General features: G+C 37.3%; 1 protein-coding gene across 1 annotated transcript in view; it reads left to right on the forward strand.

The window, feature by feature from the left end:
- col5a2b (collagen, type V, alpha 2b) overlaps nucleotides 1–15,675 on the forward strand; it is a 34,448-nt gene that overhangs the window by 9,773 nt on the left and 9,000 nt on the right. Inside the window, exons 11-45 of the mRNA XM_073851839.1 lie at nucleotides 167–220; nucleotides 2,403–2,456; nucleotides 2,634–2,687; nucleotides 2,798–2,842; nucleotides 2,941–2,994; nucleotides 3,099–3,143; nucleotides 5,088–5,141; nucleotides 5,283–5,381; nucleotides 5,474–5,518; nucleotides 5,668–5,766; nucleotides 5,871–5,924; nucleotides 6,489–6,596; nucleotides 6,690–6,743; nucleotides 7,090–7,188; nucleotides 7,288–7,341; nucleotides 7,621–7,719; nucleotides 8,585–8,638; nucleotides 8,859–8,912; nucleotides 9,057–9,110; nucleotides 10,587–10,640; nucleotides 10,790–10,834; nucleotides 10,941–11,039; nucleotides 11,210–11,317; nucleotides 11,697–11,750; nucleotides 11,908–11,961; nucleotides 12,147–12,200; nucleotides 12,300–12,353; nucleotides 12,436–12,543; nucleotides 12,734–12,787; nucleotides 12,892–12,945; nucleotides 13,080–13,241; nucleotides 13,786–13,893; nucleotides 14,086–14,193; nucleotides 15,353–15,406; nucleotides 15,497–15,604. Of these exons, the coding sequence (XP_073707940.1) occupies nucleotides 167–220; nucleotides 2,403–2,456; nucleotides 2,634–2,687; nucleotides 2,798–2,842; nucleotides 2,941–2,994; nucleotides 3,099–3,143; nucleotides 5,088–5,141; nucleotides 5,283–5,381; nucleotides 5,474–5,518; nucleotides 5,668–5,766; nucleotides 5,871–5,924; nucleotides 6,489–6,596; nucleotides 6,690–6,743; nucleotides 7,090–7,188; nucleotides 7,288–7,341; nucleotides 7,621–7,719; nucleotides 8,585–8,638; nucleotides 8,859–8,912; nucleotides 9,057–9,110; nucleotides 10,587–10,640; nucleotides 10,790–10,834; nucleotides 10,941–11,039; nucleotides 11,210–11,317; nucleotides 11,697–11,750; nucleotides 11,908–11,961; nucleotides 12,147–12,200; nucleotides 12,300–12,353; nucleotides 12,436–12,543; nucleotides 12,734–12,787; nucleotides 12,892–12,945; nucleotides 13,080–13,241; nucleotides 13,786–13,893; nucleotides 14,086–14,193; nucleotides 15,353–15,406; nucleotides 15,497–15,604 (2,511 nt within the window). The remainder of the gene's footprint in view (nucleotides 1–166; nucleotides 221–2,402; nucleotides 2,457–2,633; nucleotides 2,688–2,797; nucleotides 2,843–2,940; nucleotides 2,995–3,098; nucleotides 3,144–5,087; nucleotides 5,142–5,282; nucleotides 5,382–5,473; nucleotides 5,519–5,667; nucleotides 5,767–5,870; nucleotides 5,925–6,488; nucleotides 6,597–6,689; nucleotides 6,744–7,089; nucleotides 7,189–7,287; nucleotides 7,342–7,620; nucleotides 7,720–8,584; nucleotides 8,639–8,858; nucleotides 8,913–9,056; nucleotides 9,111–10,586; nucleotides 10,641–10,789; nucleotides 10,835–10,940; nucleotides 11,040–11,209; nucleotides 11,318–11,696; nucleotides 11,751–11,907; nucleotides 11,962–12,146; nucleotides 12,201–12,299; nucleotides 12,354–12,435; nucleotides 12,544–12,733; nucleotides 12,788–12,891; nucleotides 12,946–13,079; nucleotides 13,242–13,785; nucleotides 13,894–14,085; nucleotides 14,194–15,352; nucleotides 15,407–15,496; nucleotides 15,605–15,675) is intronic.

Consider the following 15,675-nt stretch of genomic DNA (forward strand, 5'->3'; position numbering starts at 1 on the left):
ACCAACAATTTGCCCAGTAATTTTATTATTCAAACAACATTGTGAAGTAGTTTGTTCAATATGGAGTCAAATCTTCTTAAACATGCTGTCTTGAACACACCTGACATAAGTAAATCGATTTTTTCCTCTGCTTTTGATAACACGAGCCTGTTCCTCTCTTTAACAGGGTGAGCCTGGACCCCCTGGAAATACAGGAGAAAAAGGATTCTCTGGCTCTCCAGTAAGACAATGCTGCTGTTTTCAGCCCTGTTTTAGGGCTGGATAATATTACATCCAAAGTTTCATTGTGATGCATCTCACTGTTTTGTCAGTGATTCAAGTTCAAAGGAGTAAAGCTTTTAAAAAAAATGCAGCCTTTTTTCTTTTGTGCTGCATCTGGTTGTTTTTGAATGCAAGAACACAGCCTCTGAGTTAAGATTTAGACTGCACTATGTGCGCTTTTAAGATCTGCTTAACACCTGTTCAAACCATAATAGGTGGGATCATAATAAATAGTGTAGCTTTGTTTTTGAATGGCTTAAAAAGCCCCCAGAATATTGTAGATCCTGCATTAAACAGGAAGGGGTAATTGAGCCATGTTAACCAGCCAAACCCTGACGTCTTGGTTTAAGTTCTAAACAATGTAATATTTGACAAGAATTATTTCCACAATCTTCTGACAGCATAGTCATGTTGGGAACACTATTGAATGAGGATTCTGATCTAAATAGACTAAAATACTCAAACATGCTCTTTCTGATGTGAAACTGAAGTATAGGCTGTCAAGCAGTGTTGAGGAGATCCTGACCACAATGTCAAACAGACTTGAATACAAATCAGAGGCTTTAATGAATGCAACTGATTTATAATAATTAAAAGATGACTCAAGCAGTAAACAAGAAACACAAATCAAACATCTATTTAAACAGATGATGGATAATTAAACACAGATGTAAACAATGACTAATTAAAGCTGCAGTCTGTAACTTTTTTTGTGTTCAATATTTACAAAATTTATATAAAAAGCAGCATGAATCCATTTTATAAATCGTGTTTTTGGCTCATCCTGAATCACTACGGTACACCTGTAATAAGTTTATATATTCTGACCATTTCAGACTGGTTCTGGTAGTAGCCCAATACCTGCATGATTCGTCATAGACAAAAACAGACAGAAGTAGCAACGGCTTGACAATGTTCTTCCGCAAGACACATACAGTTCTGTTTATTAACCACTAGAGTGCCAAAAGTTGTGGACCGCAGCTTTAATTTTACGGAGCGAAAAAGCTCTTAAAGGGTTAGTTCACACAAAATAGAAAATTAGCCCATTATTTACTCACCCTTAAGGCATCCTAAATGAAATAAATTCTTCTTTCAGACGAATGCATTTGGAGTTATATTAAAAATTGTTTTTGCTCCTCGAAGCTTTATAATGGCAATGGGCGGGTGTTTCTCTTCAACAGTCCAAAACAAGTCCAATAAAGTGCTTCCATCAATGATAAAAAAGTGCCTCGCACAGCTCCAGGGGGTGAAAAAAGGCCTCCTGTAGTGAATCATTGTGCTTTTTAAAGAAAAATATCAATATATAAAACTTAAATAATCACTTTTCTCTAGCTTGCACTAACTCTGTACAGGGAAGCCGCTCTGGGTGGATGATGCGGGACATTGGCATTGCGTGTGCACCGCTTACAAATTAGTACAAAATGACGATTTGTAAAGAAAAATGTCAGAGGAGCCAAGAGGAGACTGGTTTTCCTTTGCTAAAGTCAGGAAATTTTGCTTTCTTTGCTCCTGTAAACAAACATTGGTTTTTGCGAGACTTACAGATGCATCAGCTATGCATACGTCCTACATCATCCGCCCGGAGTGGCTTTCATGTATAACAGGTAAATCAAGCTAGATTAAAGTGATTATTATGTTTTAAATATGGATATTTTTCTTACAAAAAACCACATCAATTCACTACAGGGGGCCTTTATTCACTCCTTAAGCCATCTGAGGTGCTTTTTATTACAGATGGATGCACTTTATTGGACTTGTTTTGGACTGATGAAGACGAACACCCACTCACTGCCATTATAAAGCTTGAACAATTTTAATATAACTCTGATTGCGTTCGACTGAAAGAAGGAAGTCATATACACCTAGGACGCCTTGAGGGTGAGTAAATAATGGGCTAATTTTAATTTTTGGGTAAACTAACCCTTTAAAACAAACACCAAGACTCCATGACGCCAACTAGTGGCTCACAGACTGAACTACTGTGTAGCTCTATCCTTACACGAATGAAAACAGATGATAAGCAGTTGATATAAGAAAATGTGTGTGGTGACAGGAATCAAATGCTATAATTTGCTCACAACCTCCATAACTCCCACATTAAACGCTAAGTGCATCCTTACCGTTGGTGATTTGTTTCATAGGGCTCCAGAGGGTTTCCAGGATTACCAGGCCAACCTGGGATGAAAGGTGAAAAGGTGGGTTAGATTAGGACTTCTTTTCCAATACACTGATCACTGTTTAATTTCACTCTTTGCAATGGTCACTAATTACTTTTTAATATTTATTAGTATTTATCATTATAAAATGTACAAACAAAGTATATATTAAGTACATTAAGTACATAAAACTGATGAATCCCATCCTGATTTTAGGGTCATCTAGGTCTGCAGGGAGGGAAAGGAGAATCAGGTGCAGTGGGGTCAAAGGTCAGAGGCCATGTTTTTGAAGCCAACAACTTCACTTAAAAGTTTTCTTAAACTTGTGTCCCTGTGATTTGATTGTCTTAGTAAATGCCAATTTCTTTTCATTATCAAAGGGAGAATCAGGATCTCCTGGTGGCATGGGTGGCGTGGGTCCACAGGTATGGAGCATTTTGTGATTGGAATTCTAATTGTGATGTTTCATTAAAATTGATCTTCATTAGATTTTACTAAACCACACTAATATTGCATTTCAAAGGGCCCAATTGGTATGCCTGGCGAGAGAGGACGCATTGGTCCAACAGGGCCTGCGGTAAGTGATTAATGTTTCGCGAATTTTGATTTGGTGGTGTTGCATTAAAACGGTTTGCTTTCATTTGCGTTTCATCAGTAACTCAAAATGTTTTCTGTTTGCAGGGAAAGCGTGGTCTTTCGGGAAATGTGGGGAAACCAGGCCCATTGGTATGTGAATGACAGTAACATCTCTATCAGTTCTCATTTATACATCTAGACCACACCATCTACAAACTTACACTGCTGTTCAAAAGTTTGGGATCAGTAAGATTTTTAATGTTTTTTAAAGAAGTCTCTTACACTCATCAAAGTTCCGTTTATTTGATCAAAAATAGAGAACAAATTCTGAAAAATTAATGCAGTTTAAAATAGTGGTTTTCTATTTTAATATACTTTCAAATATAATTTATTTCTGTGATGCAAAACTGAATTTCATCAGCCGTTACTCGAGTCATCAGTGTCACATGATCCCTCAGTAATCATTCTAATATGCTGATTTATTACTTTTATTATCAATGTTTACAGTTGGGCTGCTTAATATTTTCTGGAACCTGTGATACTTTTTTTCAGGATTATTTGATGGAGAAAAAGAACAGCATTTATTTAAAATAGAAATCTTTTCGAACAAAATAAGTCTTTACCATCGCTTTTTATCAGTTTAACACATCCTTGCTGAATAAAAGTATTAGTGGTGGGCATAGATTAATTTTTTTAATCTAGATTAATCTAGATTAAATCTTGAAATTAATCTAGATTAATCTAGATTAAAATGGCTAATTTGAATTCTGCTGAAGGCATTCAGAATATGTGTGCTACCCAAATAATGACTAAAATTAAGTCTTTGAGAACGGGTTTCTCAAACCAGGTGGCGCATTAGACCAGGCGCTCATCTCCTGTTTCCAAAATGCATTACAAACTGCTTGACAATTGCATTTACAACACAATTAACTATACAAACTTGTGTAACCAAGTACTTCTGCGCAAAAGGCTGTACGACGTGCGCGTTCCCGTAAAATACACAGGCACGCGGGTATGGATAGCCTATCTGCGTGCATAGTCTTCCAATAAACTTGCTTTTAGAAGCGTCAATTCAGTTGTTGCATATAGTTTAATGTCTTTATTTCGGGATTATCAAAGTAAATTATAACTCAAACTTGAGATTTTACTGAGGCACAGCAGATTTTCACTGGGGCACGTGCCCCAGTAAAAAGGGTCTAGCAACGCACGCACCTGCCCTGAAGCGGCTTCATAACTGCATCCATATTTGCACGTCTCATTTGATGTGGTCATTTCACAGAAGTTGAAGACTTGTTCTCGCCCCCTACAGTGCAATTCAACTAGATATACGTCATCCGCGCTAAAATATCAAGGTGATAGTCATCATATTTTGCGTAGTTTAGACCCAGCTCCCAACCCAACTTTGAGAATAGATTAACGGCGATATTTTTTTTTATCGCGCGATAAGAGTCTCACGTTAACGCAGCACGTTAACGCCGATAACGGCCCACCACTAAAAAGTATTAATTTCTTTCAAACAAAGAAAGAAAGAATGAAATTTACTGGACCAAAACTTTGAATGGTAGTGTATATTCTTACAAAAGATTTCTATTTTAAATAAATGCTGTTCTTTTTAAGGTTTTATTCATCAAATAATCCTGAAAAAGTATCACAGGTTCCAAAAATAAAAAAATTAAGCAGCACAACTGTTTTCAACATTAATAATAAATCAGCATATTAGAATGATTTCTGAAGGGTCATGTGACACTGAAGAGTGAAGTAATGACTGGTGAAAATTCAGCTTTGTATCACAAGAATAAATTCAGTTTGAAAGTATATTAAAATAGAAATCCACTGTTTTAAATTGCGATAATATTTCACATTATTACAGTTTTTTCTGTATTTTTTTATAAAAATAAACACAGACTTGATGAGCAGAGAAGACTTCTTTAAAAATCATTAAAAATCTTAAATCCAATCCTAAACTTTTGATAGTCAGTGTACTGACAAAATACCTTGAAAGACATATACTGCAAATTTGCCACAAAGATGTGGAGTATGCTCTATTAGTAAAGAGTGATATGTTATCTAACCTGACACTTTTATCATCTGCAGGGCCCGATGGGAATTTCTGGAACCCCAGGATTTCCTGGTGGTCCAGGCATGAAGGTACGTCTGATTCATGGTTACTGTAGTGTCCAAATTGTCACGACTTGTCTTCAGACTTTTTGATTCATTTTTATTTAGAAGGGATTTATGACAGCTAAAAAGAGTGATGAATGAAACATACTCTTTTTAAACATTGTGCAGGGTGAAGCAGGACCCACAGGCCCACGAGGTACCAGTGGACCCCAAGGCCAAAGGGGAGAATCAGGCCGGCAAGGCTCACCAGGATCACCGGGCCAGCAGGTGCAGTGTCACCTGTTCTGCCCTTTAGAAAAATGCTACATTTTAATGAATTGTGCATTGAATGATCTCCATAATGTTGATGGCATTTTTAGGGACCAGCAGGAACAGATGGCACTCCTGGAACTAAAGGACCACCAGTAAGTAACATACTGTTTATTGCACGATTGTGTTTTTTATCAAATTGTGTGCTTATTAAAATTCTGAAAAACATTCCATAGGCAACATTGCTATAGTTGCACACTCTTCGGGTTATAGATTTAATTCCTTCTTAATCTATTCATTGTAGGGCATCCCAGGTGTGCAGGGCCCTGTTGGACTGATTGGACAGCCTGGCCCACCTGGACCTCAAGGGTCAACTGGACTTCCAGGAGCCAAGGGCCAACTGGTAATGACACAAATGTTAATATTATAAATATAGTGGAGATCACTATTCTGTATCTATATTTGAGGGGGAACACTTGATGATCATATATTTCTTGTATCCTATAGGGTGACTTAGGTTTCCCTGGGTTTAAAGGAGAGCCTGGTGCCAAAGGAGAAATTGTAAGTATTGACAGCATTTAAGTGTCTTAAAATAATCTTCTCATAATTGTCAGAGAGAAATAAACAGTGTTACTTTTAAGAGTAACACATTAGAATTTTGCATTACTCCCTAAAAAAGTGCTTAGCTACTTGGAAAGTAATGTGTTACGTTACTTTTGCGTTACTTGTTTTATCTGGGCAGAGCTTGCTTCTTTGTTTTTAATATAAAAAAACTCTAATTTTTGCAAAGATAAAAGGCCTTTCACAGCAAAAGTGAAATGAAAAGTACAGGCTTAAAGAAAAGTACATTCATGCAGGAGAAGATCACTCTTCAGCAATAAAAAAAACAAAAAAACATGGAAGTTTTTATGAAATTTTTGCTTATTCATATGGTTGATTTGGATTATCAAAGGTCTGCAGCAAAGACATTGGTTAAAAATGGGATTAAATACATAAAGGATTTTTGTATTATATAACATATTAAATGATTGCACTTGTACTTGTAATGCGTTACCCCAACACTGGAAATAAATAATGCCGTCACAACATTCATCCAGTGATGAAATGGTATATGTTTTGTTGTAGGGCCTACCTGGAGTTCAAGGAGAAATGGGGCCGATGGGAGAAGAAGGAAAGCGAGGCCCAAGAGGAGACACAGGGGCTGTTGGAGCCCCAGGCCCAGCTGGAGAAAGAGTGAGCACCATTACATTGAAGGCTGTTTTTTTTCAGTGACTTCTTTATATGTTTGTTCTGTACAATAATATTTAATGCTTTGTATTTTTCAAGGGAGCTCCAGGTAACCGTGGATTCCCAGGAGCTGATGGTTTGCCAGGTCCAAAGGTTAGAAACTATAATAATAAATAGTGGTCAGTAAGGTTTTAGAGGCCCCAGGAACACCTCAACATATCGATTGTAAAATAATACTTCTATAGCGTTTATTAATCTTAGTTAAAGTTAATCTTAACATTTACTACAATTTAAAAGCGTAAGTATCTGTTAAGGTGTATCTAGTTAATAGCATGCACATTTTAATAACAAACTTTAACAAAATGCTGTTAAAATCAGTTTCTCATTGTAAGTTTATGTTAATGTATTAACTAACATTAACAAATGAGATCAAAATTATTAATTTGTTTTCTCAATATCATTCCTTACCCTTACAATATTCACTCTGTAATGTCTCCAGGGTGCACAGGGTGAACGTGGTGTCCCAGGCTCATCAGGGGCTAAGGGTACGAATGGAGACCCTGGCCGACCCGGCGAAACAGGAATTACAGGGGCAAGGGTAAGTAAAATAGATTTTTCTGGTACTTTTAATTTGCTCAGGTGGTACTGAGTGCACATTATTTAAGGTGTTCACATATTATATGTCACATCTCTTTAGGGCTTGACTGGCATTCTGGGAACGCAAGGTGCGGAAGGGAAAATAGGCCCACAGGTAATATATGCATGTTTCATGTAATATAATCTTGTTATTACTTCCTTTCTTCATAAAAGAGATCTTTAAACTCCTCAGTCGGTCCTGTTTGAAGTAGTAAATCCTCTGGGAATTTCCTTGGGAAAATTAGATTAACTTCACAAACTTTCTTGAATTAGCCTTCTAGATTGGCCTGGTGTTATGGCTGAACAGCTCCATATCACAATGCATTTAAAATAACACTTTGTTGAGTTATGCCACCTCAGTTTCTAATGAGGATGGTGCTTTTTTTTCCCTTAGGGAGCACCAGGAGATGATGGGAATCCGGGTACAGCTGGGCCTACAGGAACCAGAGGCGCACCAGGATCCATGGGTCTGCCCGGACCTAAAGGCTTCAGTGTAATTTTCTTTTTTATGTATATATTTTTTTAAAAACCCATAAGATGATATCTAAATATTATTGATATGTCATATTGTACATCTCACACCTCTTTCAGAGCAAAGAGCATATCAGTTGCACACTTTAAAGTGATTTTTTTGTCCTCTAGAATGATTGTTTTTAAATATTTAGAAGAGCAACAATGGCAAATAACTATCAGCCTAATTTCACATGTTATATTATAACAACTTTCATTTTTTATTATCAATCTAATAGTTTTTCTAATTTTCAACACTGTTAAATTTTGGGTTTGCCAGCTGCTCTGACATTTTAACTTCCATGATTAATTGTTAAAAACAGGGAAAAACTGATATTTTCAGTTAATTTGGTATTTATGTGTGTATAGTTTGTAGCTATTTTTAGAAACAATCAATTGTCAGATTTTTTGCGTTAAAGTAAATTGGTTGCTAGAAAATGGAATTGGTTTGTATTGTAATTTTATTTTCCAAAAGTGAAAATACAATTTACATCACATTTAATTTGCGATCACACACAATGTCAAAACCTATGCTATTAGACATTACATCGAAAGCTGATGAAGGTCACTGACCAGATCTTTATTCAGGATGTTATAAATATTTAAATATAGATGAAGCATTATTTGAAGACATTTCAGTAGCCAAAAAGTGCTTCTAATGGATGAATAACATATTAATATTGCAGTTAACATATTAAAATGTATACTAAAAAGAATTCATAAGATAGAGAGTCTATGATAATGACTTTTATAATGATGTTTTTATGGGCAGTTATAAAATTTCAAGTGATGGTTTCCCTCTTTATATTGCATTTTCTTACTATGAAATTATTTTTCTGAATATGCAGGGTGATCCAGGAAAAGCAGGAGAGACAGGCTCGCCAGGAGGAACAGGACAAAGAGTGAGTCCTGCCTTGCAATTATGGCGCAACATTGTTGTGACGACCTTAAAACAAACTGTAACATTTCACAACAAGCTATTATAAATGTCATTCTCTCTTTGCGTAAATGCTCCTGTTGTAGTATTTCAGATGGCCTGTCAGTGCTGGTATTGTATAGGGTAGTGATTTAAAAGTCAAGTCAATCATTATGATTTAATATGACGGTTAATGATTCCTGCAGGGACCTAATGGAAAAGACGGAGAAGAAGGTCCAGCGGGAACTACAGGACCTCCTGTGAGTCTTCTAATTATACATTTATGGCACATTTATGGCTATTTTCTGTGTATTTAGGTTGGTCTCAGGTAATACATCTGAGTGGTGCAGTATTAAGAAAAGGAGCTTACAATGTTTGTTTGGGTTTATTATATTTCTTTTTAGGGAACAGCAGGGAAGAGAGGAGAACAGGGACCCCCTGGACTAACTGGCTTCCAAGTAAGTTCTTTTTTTCTTTAGTTATGATTTCAATCAGAGAATACTTCAAACATTGCCTTCACTGTCAACACAAACCAATTTTCAAATGCTCTTTAAAGGGGCCATATTGTGTGAAATTGTCCTTGATCTTTTCATATAAATGAGTTTGATGTGCAAAGATAAGATATTTCACATAGAATACATTTACATATAGTCCACAAGAGAATATAATAGATTAATTCATAAAAATAACCCTGTTCGAAAGTTTACATACGCTTAATTCTTACTACTGTGTTGTTACCTGAATGATCCTCAGCTGTGTTTTTTTGTTTAGTGATAGTTGTTAATGAGTCTCTTGTTTGTTCTGAACAGTTAAACTGCCTGCTGTTTTTCAGAAAAATCCCTCAGGTCCCACAAATGCTTTGGTTTTTCAGCATTTCTGTGCATTTGAACCCTTTCCAACAATGACTGTATGATTTTGAGATCCAAATTTTCACACTTAGGGACAACTGAGGGACTCATGCAACTATTACGGGAGGTTCAAACACTCACTGATGCTCTAGATGGAAATACAGTGCATGAGGAGCTGGGGGTGTAAACTTTTGAATAGAAAGAAGATGTGTACATTTTTCTTATTTTGCCTAAATATCTTTTTTTTTTTTTCATTTATTACTGCTCTTCAGAAGATACAGAAGATACTTTCCCGGAAGACAAAATTTGTTAAATTTATCCTGAATTTTTAAATGTATTTTAAATTCAAAAAGTTTTCACCCCCGGCACAAAAAAAAAAAAAAAAATGCATTGCATTTCCTTCCGAAGTCCCTCAGTTGTTGTGAACAACAACAATCACTAAACAAATATACAAAGAAAAAAACAGCTGTGGATCATTCAGGTAAAAATACAGTATTAAGAATCAAGTGTATGTGAACTTTATGTAAACAGGGTCATTTTTTATAAATCCAACTATTATTTTCTCATGTGGACTATACCCTGCTGAAAAAAACAGCTAAAATCAGCCTAGGCTGATTGGCTGGTCTTAGCTGGTTTAAGCTGGAAGTAACTGGTTTTTGCTGATCTCCCAGACTGGATAGGCCAGTTAGGCTGGTTTTAGCTGGTGGTCTCCCAGACTGACTAGCTCAAACCAGCTTGACCAGCCTGGCAAGGCTGGGAAAGTTGCCAAAATCCCTCTAAAACCAGCCTGCTGACAAGCTTAAATCAGCCTGGTTGACCAGCTAAAACCAGCTAACCAGCCTAGGCTAGTTTTAGCTGTTTTTTTTTCAGCAGGGTATGTAAATGTCTTTTATGTGAACTATCTTATTCAGGTCAGTACTAAATAAAAAATAACATGCATTTTGTATGATCTCTCACATTTTGGTAAAATAATCATATTTCTGATTCTGCAAGATGTATGTAAACTTTTGACCTCAACTGTATCTGTAAGTAAATTTGATAGGATTTATTCCTGGAAGAGTTACATTTATTATGCTAACATTTTAGGGTTTGCCTGGCCCCCCAGGCCCACCAGGAGAGTCAGGAAAACCAGGTGATGAGGTGAGTTCATCATTTATTTGTGCTCTTTTACCTGATCGCTGTATTCTAGTCTTTACTGAATGCCATTTCTGCTGGCGAGGAAGAACACAAACTGACTGAGAAATGGAAATTATTAAAGAACCTTATGACTTTTATTTTTTCCCCCTCAGGGTATCCATGGAGAGGCTGGTGGTGCAGGGCAGACTGGTCCAAGGGTGAGGCCTATAGTGCTTACACTGCTGTGTATCACTTCACACAGCATTTAGAAGTGCACACAAGCAATCTACCGGTGTTTTGATCAGTTTTTAACTGTTTTTGTAGGGTGAACGTGGAACCCCAGGAGAGAGAGGTGAACCTGGACCTAATGGGTTGCCAGGAGCCAAAGGAAGCCCAGGAACACCTGGACCTGATGGTCCCAAGGTTAGAACCAGATTTGTACTCACTAGTAATCATCATGCGTTTAGTTACTAAAAGATAAACTAACACCATTTACATAATTTTAGAGAATAGAAAGAATATATTAACTGAATGTTTTAACCATTTTTTTGTGTACAACAACATAATAATCTTGATATGTTAATGCTGTGCAGGGTAAACCAGGCCCAGCTGGAATTGTTGGAGAACCAGGACCACCGGGCCTACAGGGCATGGCAGGAGAGAGAGGCATAACTGGACCAGCCGGGCCTAAAGGAGAAAGTGTAAGTGTGGCTCTGAGAGCTAAAATGGGTCTGCTTAATCAGAGGCTTTGGCACTTGTTAAACATTTGCACATGCATAACAAATACAGTATATTTTACTTTCATTCTTTGCAATCAGTGCAACAATACTGCATATATTAAATGCCTTGGTGGGTAAAGCTCTGTGAGGCATGACGGTTGACATATACTGGATCGCTCGCTAATATCCTTAGGCAGGAAGTTAATATTCTCTAGTATTATCTGTGAAATATTTTTTTGGTGTGTGGCACTGTGAAATAGAAAAGGAAACCACATCTTTAATGCATCAAGCAGAATTCTCTGTTTTTCTTATCGATTTGCACAAAACCTTCTGTTTCAATACTCTTTATCTGTTTTCTCAGGGTGCACTGGGTGGCAGAGGGACAGAAGGGGCCGCTGGCAATGATGGGGCTCGAGTGAGTGACACAGAGCCATAATTTACTGGAAAATGGAACCTAATAGTCAATAATTCTGAATTCAGAAATAGAAATATCCACATTCAAATGTATTATACGTTCCTTAGTACAGCAGGAGTTACAAAGACACTAAATAAAATGTCATTGATGTTTCTAGGGATTACCTGGTCCTGTTGGACCCGTTGGACCAGCTGGCCCACCCGGAGAGAAGGTTTGATTTTTTTATTGTTACTTTTTTTTAAATCGACTTAGCTAAGTGGTAAATTGTTCCCGTCTGTTCTGCCTTCAATACTAAGACTTTGATGTTTCTTTCCGTTTCTTAAAAGAACTGATTAAAAAGTAAATTTTACAGCTGTTTCTGCTTAGATGTACTCAGAACTGATTGTTCAATTACAGGGAGAACAAGGCCCAAGAGGCCCTACTGGATCTCCAGGCTCTAGAGCAATGGCTGTGAGTAGAGCAGTTTACCCCGAGAAAACCTGACCTTCTATGTTTGTCGAAGTTCTTTTCTCATGTGGTTTACAATTCCATTGATGTGTTGTGTTTTAGGGCTCACCTGGTGAGCCAGGTCCCACGGGTCCTGTTGGGTTTGCTGGACCTCCCGTGAGTCTATCCATCCATTCATCCACACATCCAACACGTTTCTTTGATATAAGTTGTAAATATTATCATGTTTTTGTTCTAGGGTCCTGATGGTCAGCCTGGAGTTAAAGGTGAAACTGGAGAGGAAGGTTTAAAGGGAGAAGGAGGGTCTCCAGGGCCTCGGGGAATGGCAGGAAAACCTGGACCACAGGTGAGCAAAAGGACTGATATTTGATCAAAGGCAATATTTAATTCAAAGTGACAGTAAAGACTGTTATAGTCACAATAATGACAGTTTATATATTTAACTCTTTAACATTGAATGGCAGTGTGTATATGTATAGACTATATTGATCCCTTAGGGGGGAAAAAAACTTGTATAACTGTAGTCCTTTTTTTAGGGAGTGGTTGGAATTACAGGCCTCAAAGGCGGCAGAGGAACTCAAGGAGCAGCTGTAAGTAGATAATTTTTTTTCAACCTACTCGGAAATACTCCTGAAATTCTCTTTTCTTCCTCACTTTTGTGGAATCCTCTTTGGTTTTCTTCTTTTGCTAAAAGGGTCCCAGTGGTTTCCCAGGATCCCCAGGAGGTGTTGGCCCACCAGGCTCTGCTGTGAGTGATTCCATAATACGGATTTAGCCCACAAAGTAGTGCTTAGCTAGTCCTTTAAATCGTATTTGCAATGTGTTTAATTATTTTCGAGCAATAAAATATATATGGATTATTACACTGATGTTTTTTTCCAGGGTCCAGTTGGCGAGCCTGGTCCTATCGGAGCCCCAGGTAAAGAGGGCCCACCTGGGCTTTTGGGAGAACCTGGAGGTCCTGGCCGCCAGGGGGAGCGTGGAAATCCTGGACCTGTTGGAGGCCCTGGAGACAAAGGTGAACCAGGAGAGGACGGACTGCCAGTATGTGATTCCATATTACTCAAATTTAAATTTTTGCTGGATGGTTTTGGAAACATGGAACATGGAAAAAAGAGATAATGGCATTCAGCTACCTGTTGTCTGCAGCATTGTGTTCTTTTCTCAGCCTCAATAATATGTAACATTGCAAGTTGGAATATGAAATTTAGTCACATTTTTTTGTGTTCTTTACGTAAATTGTGCATTTGCATTCCATCTCTGTTATCACAAAACCCAAGAAACACAACAAAAACAGCTCAGATCACAGCGTCCTCCATTCAACGGTTATTGATGTTCGTAAGTGCCGCGAATAAAGAATGGTGACGGCCGCTTCAGAGTTCCTGCTGCCAGTGCGAATGCAACCAGGAAAACAGCCTAAGGGGAATTGGTTTTCTAGGAAACACCCTGCTGGCTTCTTGGGCAAAAGCACCTATTTATGTATAAAACTGAATAATAATAAACTCTGTTTTTTTATATACTACATAATTAAAATAAAATCATTTTAATACTATATATAAAACACATATTTTTCTTTAACTTTACATAGGGCCCAGATGGGCCACCAGGACCTGGCGGAACTCCAGGACAGAGGGGACTTGTGGGTCTTCCTGGAATGAGAGGAGAGCGTGGTATGGTTGGACTTCCTGGACCTGCGGTAAGCCACCACTTCTACCTTCTTTTCATGCAAGCAAATATTTAAGAAATGTGTCTTTTTAGAATTATATTTCTCAGCCTCCAGTTGGTTGGATGTTAAATTAGTCAAAGATGATGATGATGATGATGATATCACAGATGGCAAAATTCAACTTCATTAATTCCTCATCTACTATCTCTTTGGTTTTTTAAGGGTCCACCAGGAAAAGCTGGCACCCCAGGTCCTCAAGGAACCAAAGGTGGTGCTGGACCAGTTGGTTTGCCAGGAGCAGCTGGACCTAGAGGAGATGCTGGCCCAGAGGTATGAGAAATGTGAAATGTACACAGTCAAGATGATTGATTATACAGTTGAGGACCAAAGTTTACATACGCCTTGCAGAATCTGCAAAATGTTATTTTACCAAAATAAGGAGGATTATACAAAATGCATGTTATTTTTTTTTATCAGTACTGACCTGAATAAGATACTTCACATAAATGACGTTTACATACAGTCCACAAGAGAAAATAAGTTGAATTTATAAAAATGACCCTGTTCGAAAGTTTAAATACACTTGATTCTTAATACTACTTAATACCTGAATGATCCACAGCTGTTTTTTTTTCTTTAGTGATTCTTTGGTTTTTCAGCAATTTTTGTGTATCTGAACCAATGACTGTATGAACTGAGATCTGAGGACAACTGAGGGACTAATTTGTACCTATTACAGAAGGTTAAAACACTTACTGATGCTCCAGAAGGAAAAATTATGCATTGCGAGCCAGGGGGTGAAAACGTTTGAACAGAATGATGTCAATTTTTATTTTTTATTTTGCCTAAATATCATATTTTTTAACTTACTACTGCCCTTCAGAAGCTGCAGAAAATACTTACATGTTTCCCAGCAGACAAAATAAGTTAAATTTACCCTGATCTTTAAATTCAAAAAGCTTTTACCCCTGGCTCTTAATGCATTATGTTTTCTTCTGAAGCATCAGTGAGCATTTGAACCTTCTGTAGTAGTTGCATATGAGTCCCTCAGTGTGAAAAGATGGATCTCAAAATCATAGTTATTGTTGGAAAGGGTTCAAATACACAAAAATGATAAAAAACACTAATAATTTTTGGGACCTGAAAGATTTTTCTGAGGAACAACAGGCAGTTTAACTGTTTAGGACAGACAAGGGACTCACGAACAACTAGTACTAAACAAAAAGATAGATGTGGATCATTCAGGTAACAACACAGTATTAAGAATCAAGCGCATGTAAACTTTTGAATGAAGTTATTTTTATGAATTCAACTATTATTTTTTCTTGTCTTTTATGTGAAGTATCTTATTCAGGTCAGTACTAAATCAAATAACTTGTATTTTAGTAAAATAATTGACATTTTGCAGATTCTGCAAGGTGTATGTAAACTCAACTGTTTATATATATATATATAAAATATTTTCTTGACGAGTTCCTTCTTTAATCAGGGTTTGGCTGGAGCTGATGGAGTTCAAGGAGCTGATGGCATCGTTGGACCCAGAGTACGAACCCATTCATCATTTTACAGTCTTATTAAAAAATTGTTTAAACAAATAGGACCAAGTTCAAATGATGTGTCAACTTGCTCTTAGGGTGACAGAGGAGACGCAGGACCAGAGGGTCTTGCAGGTGGTCAGGGAGCACCAGGAACACAAGGACCTGTTGGGACTCCTGGAGATCCAGGACAGAGAGGAGATCAGGTTTGTTTTACCTATTTTTAAAAGCATGAAGACATTTTTTGCATAATGTAATGCAACAAAGGAGCTTTTTT

This window comes from Garra rufa, chromosome 12, assembly GCF_049309525.1.
Source record: "Garra rufa chromosome 12, GarRuf1.0, whole genome shotgun sequence".
Classification (NCBI taxonomy): domain Eukaryota; kingdom Metazoa; phylum Chordata; class Actinopteri; order Cypriniformes; family Cyprinidae; genus Garra; species Garra rufa.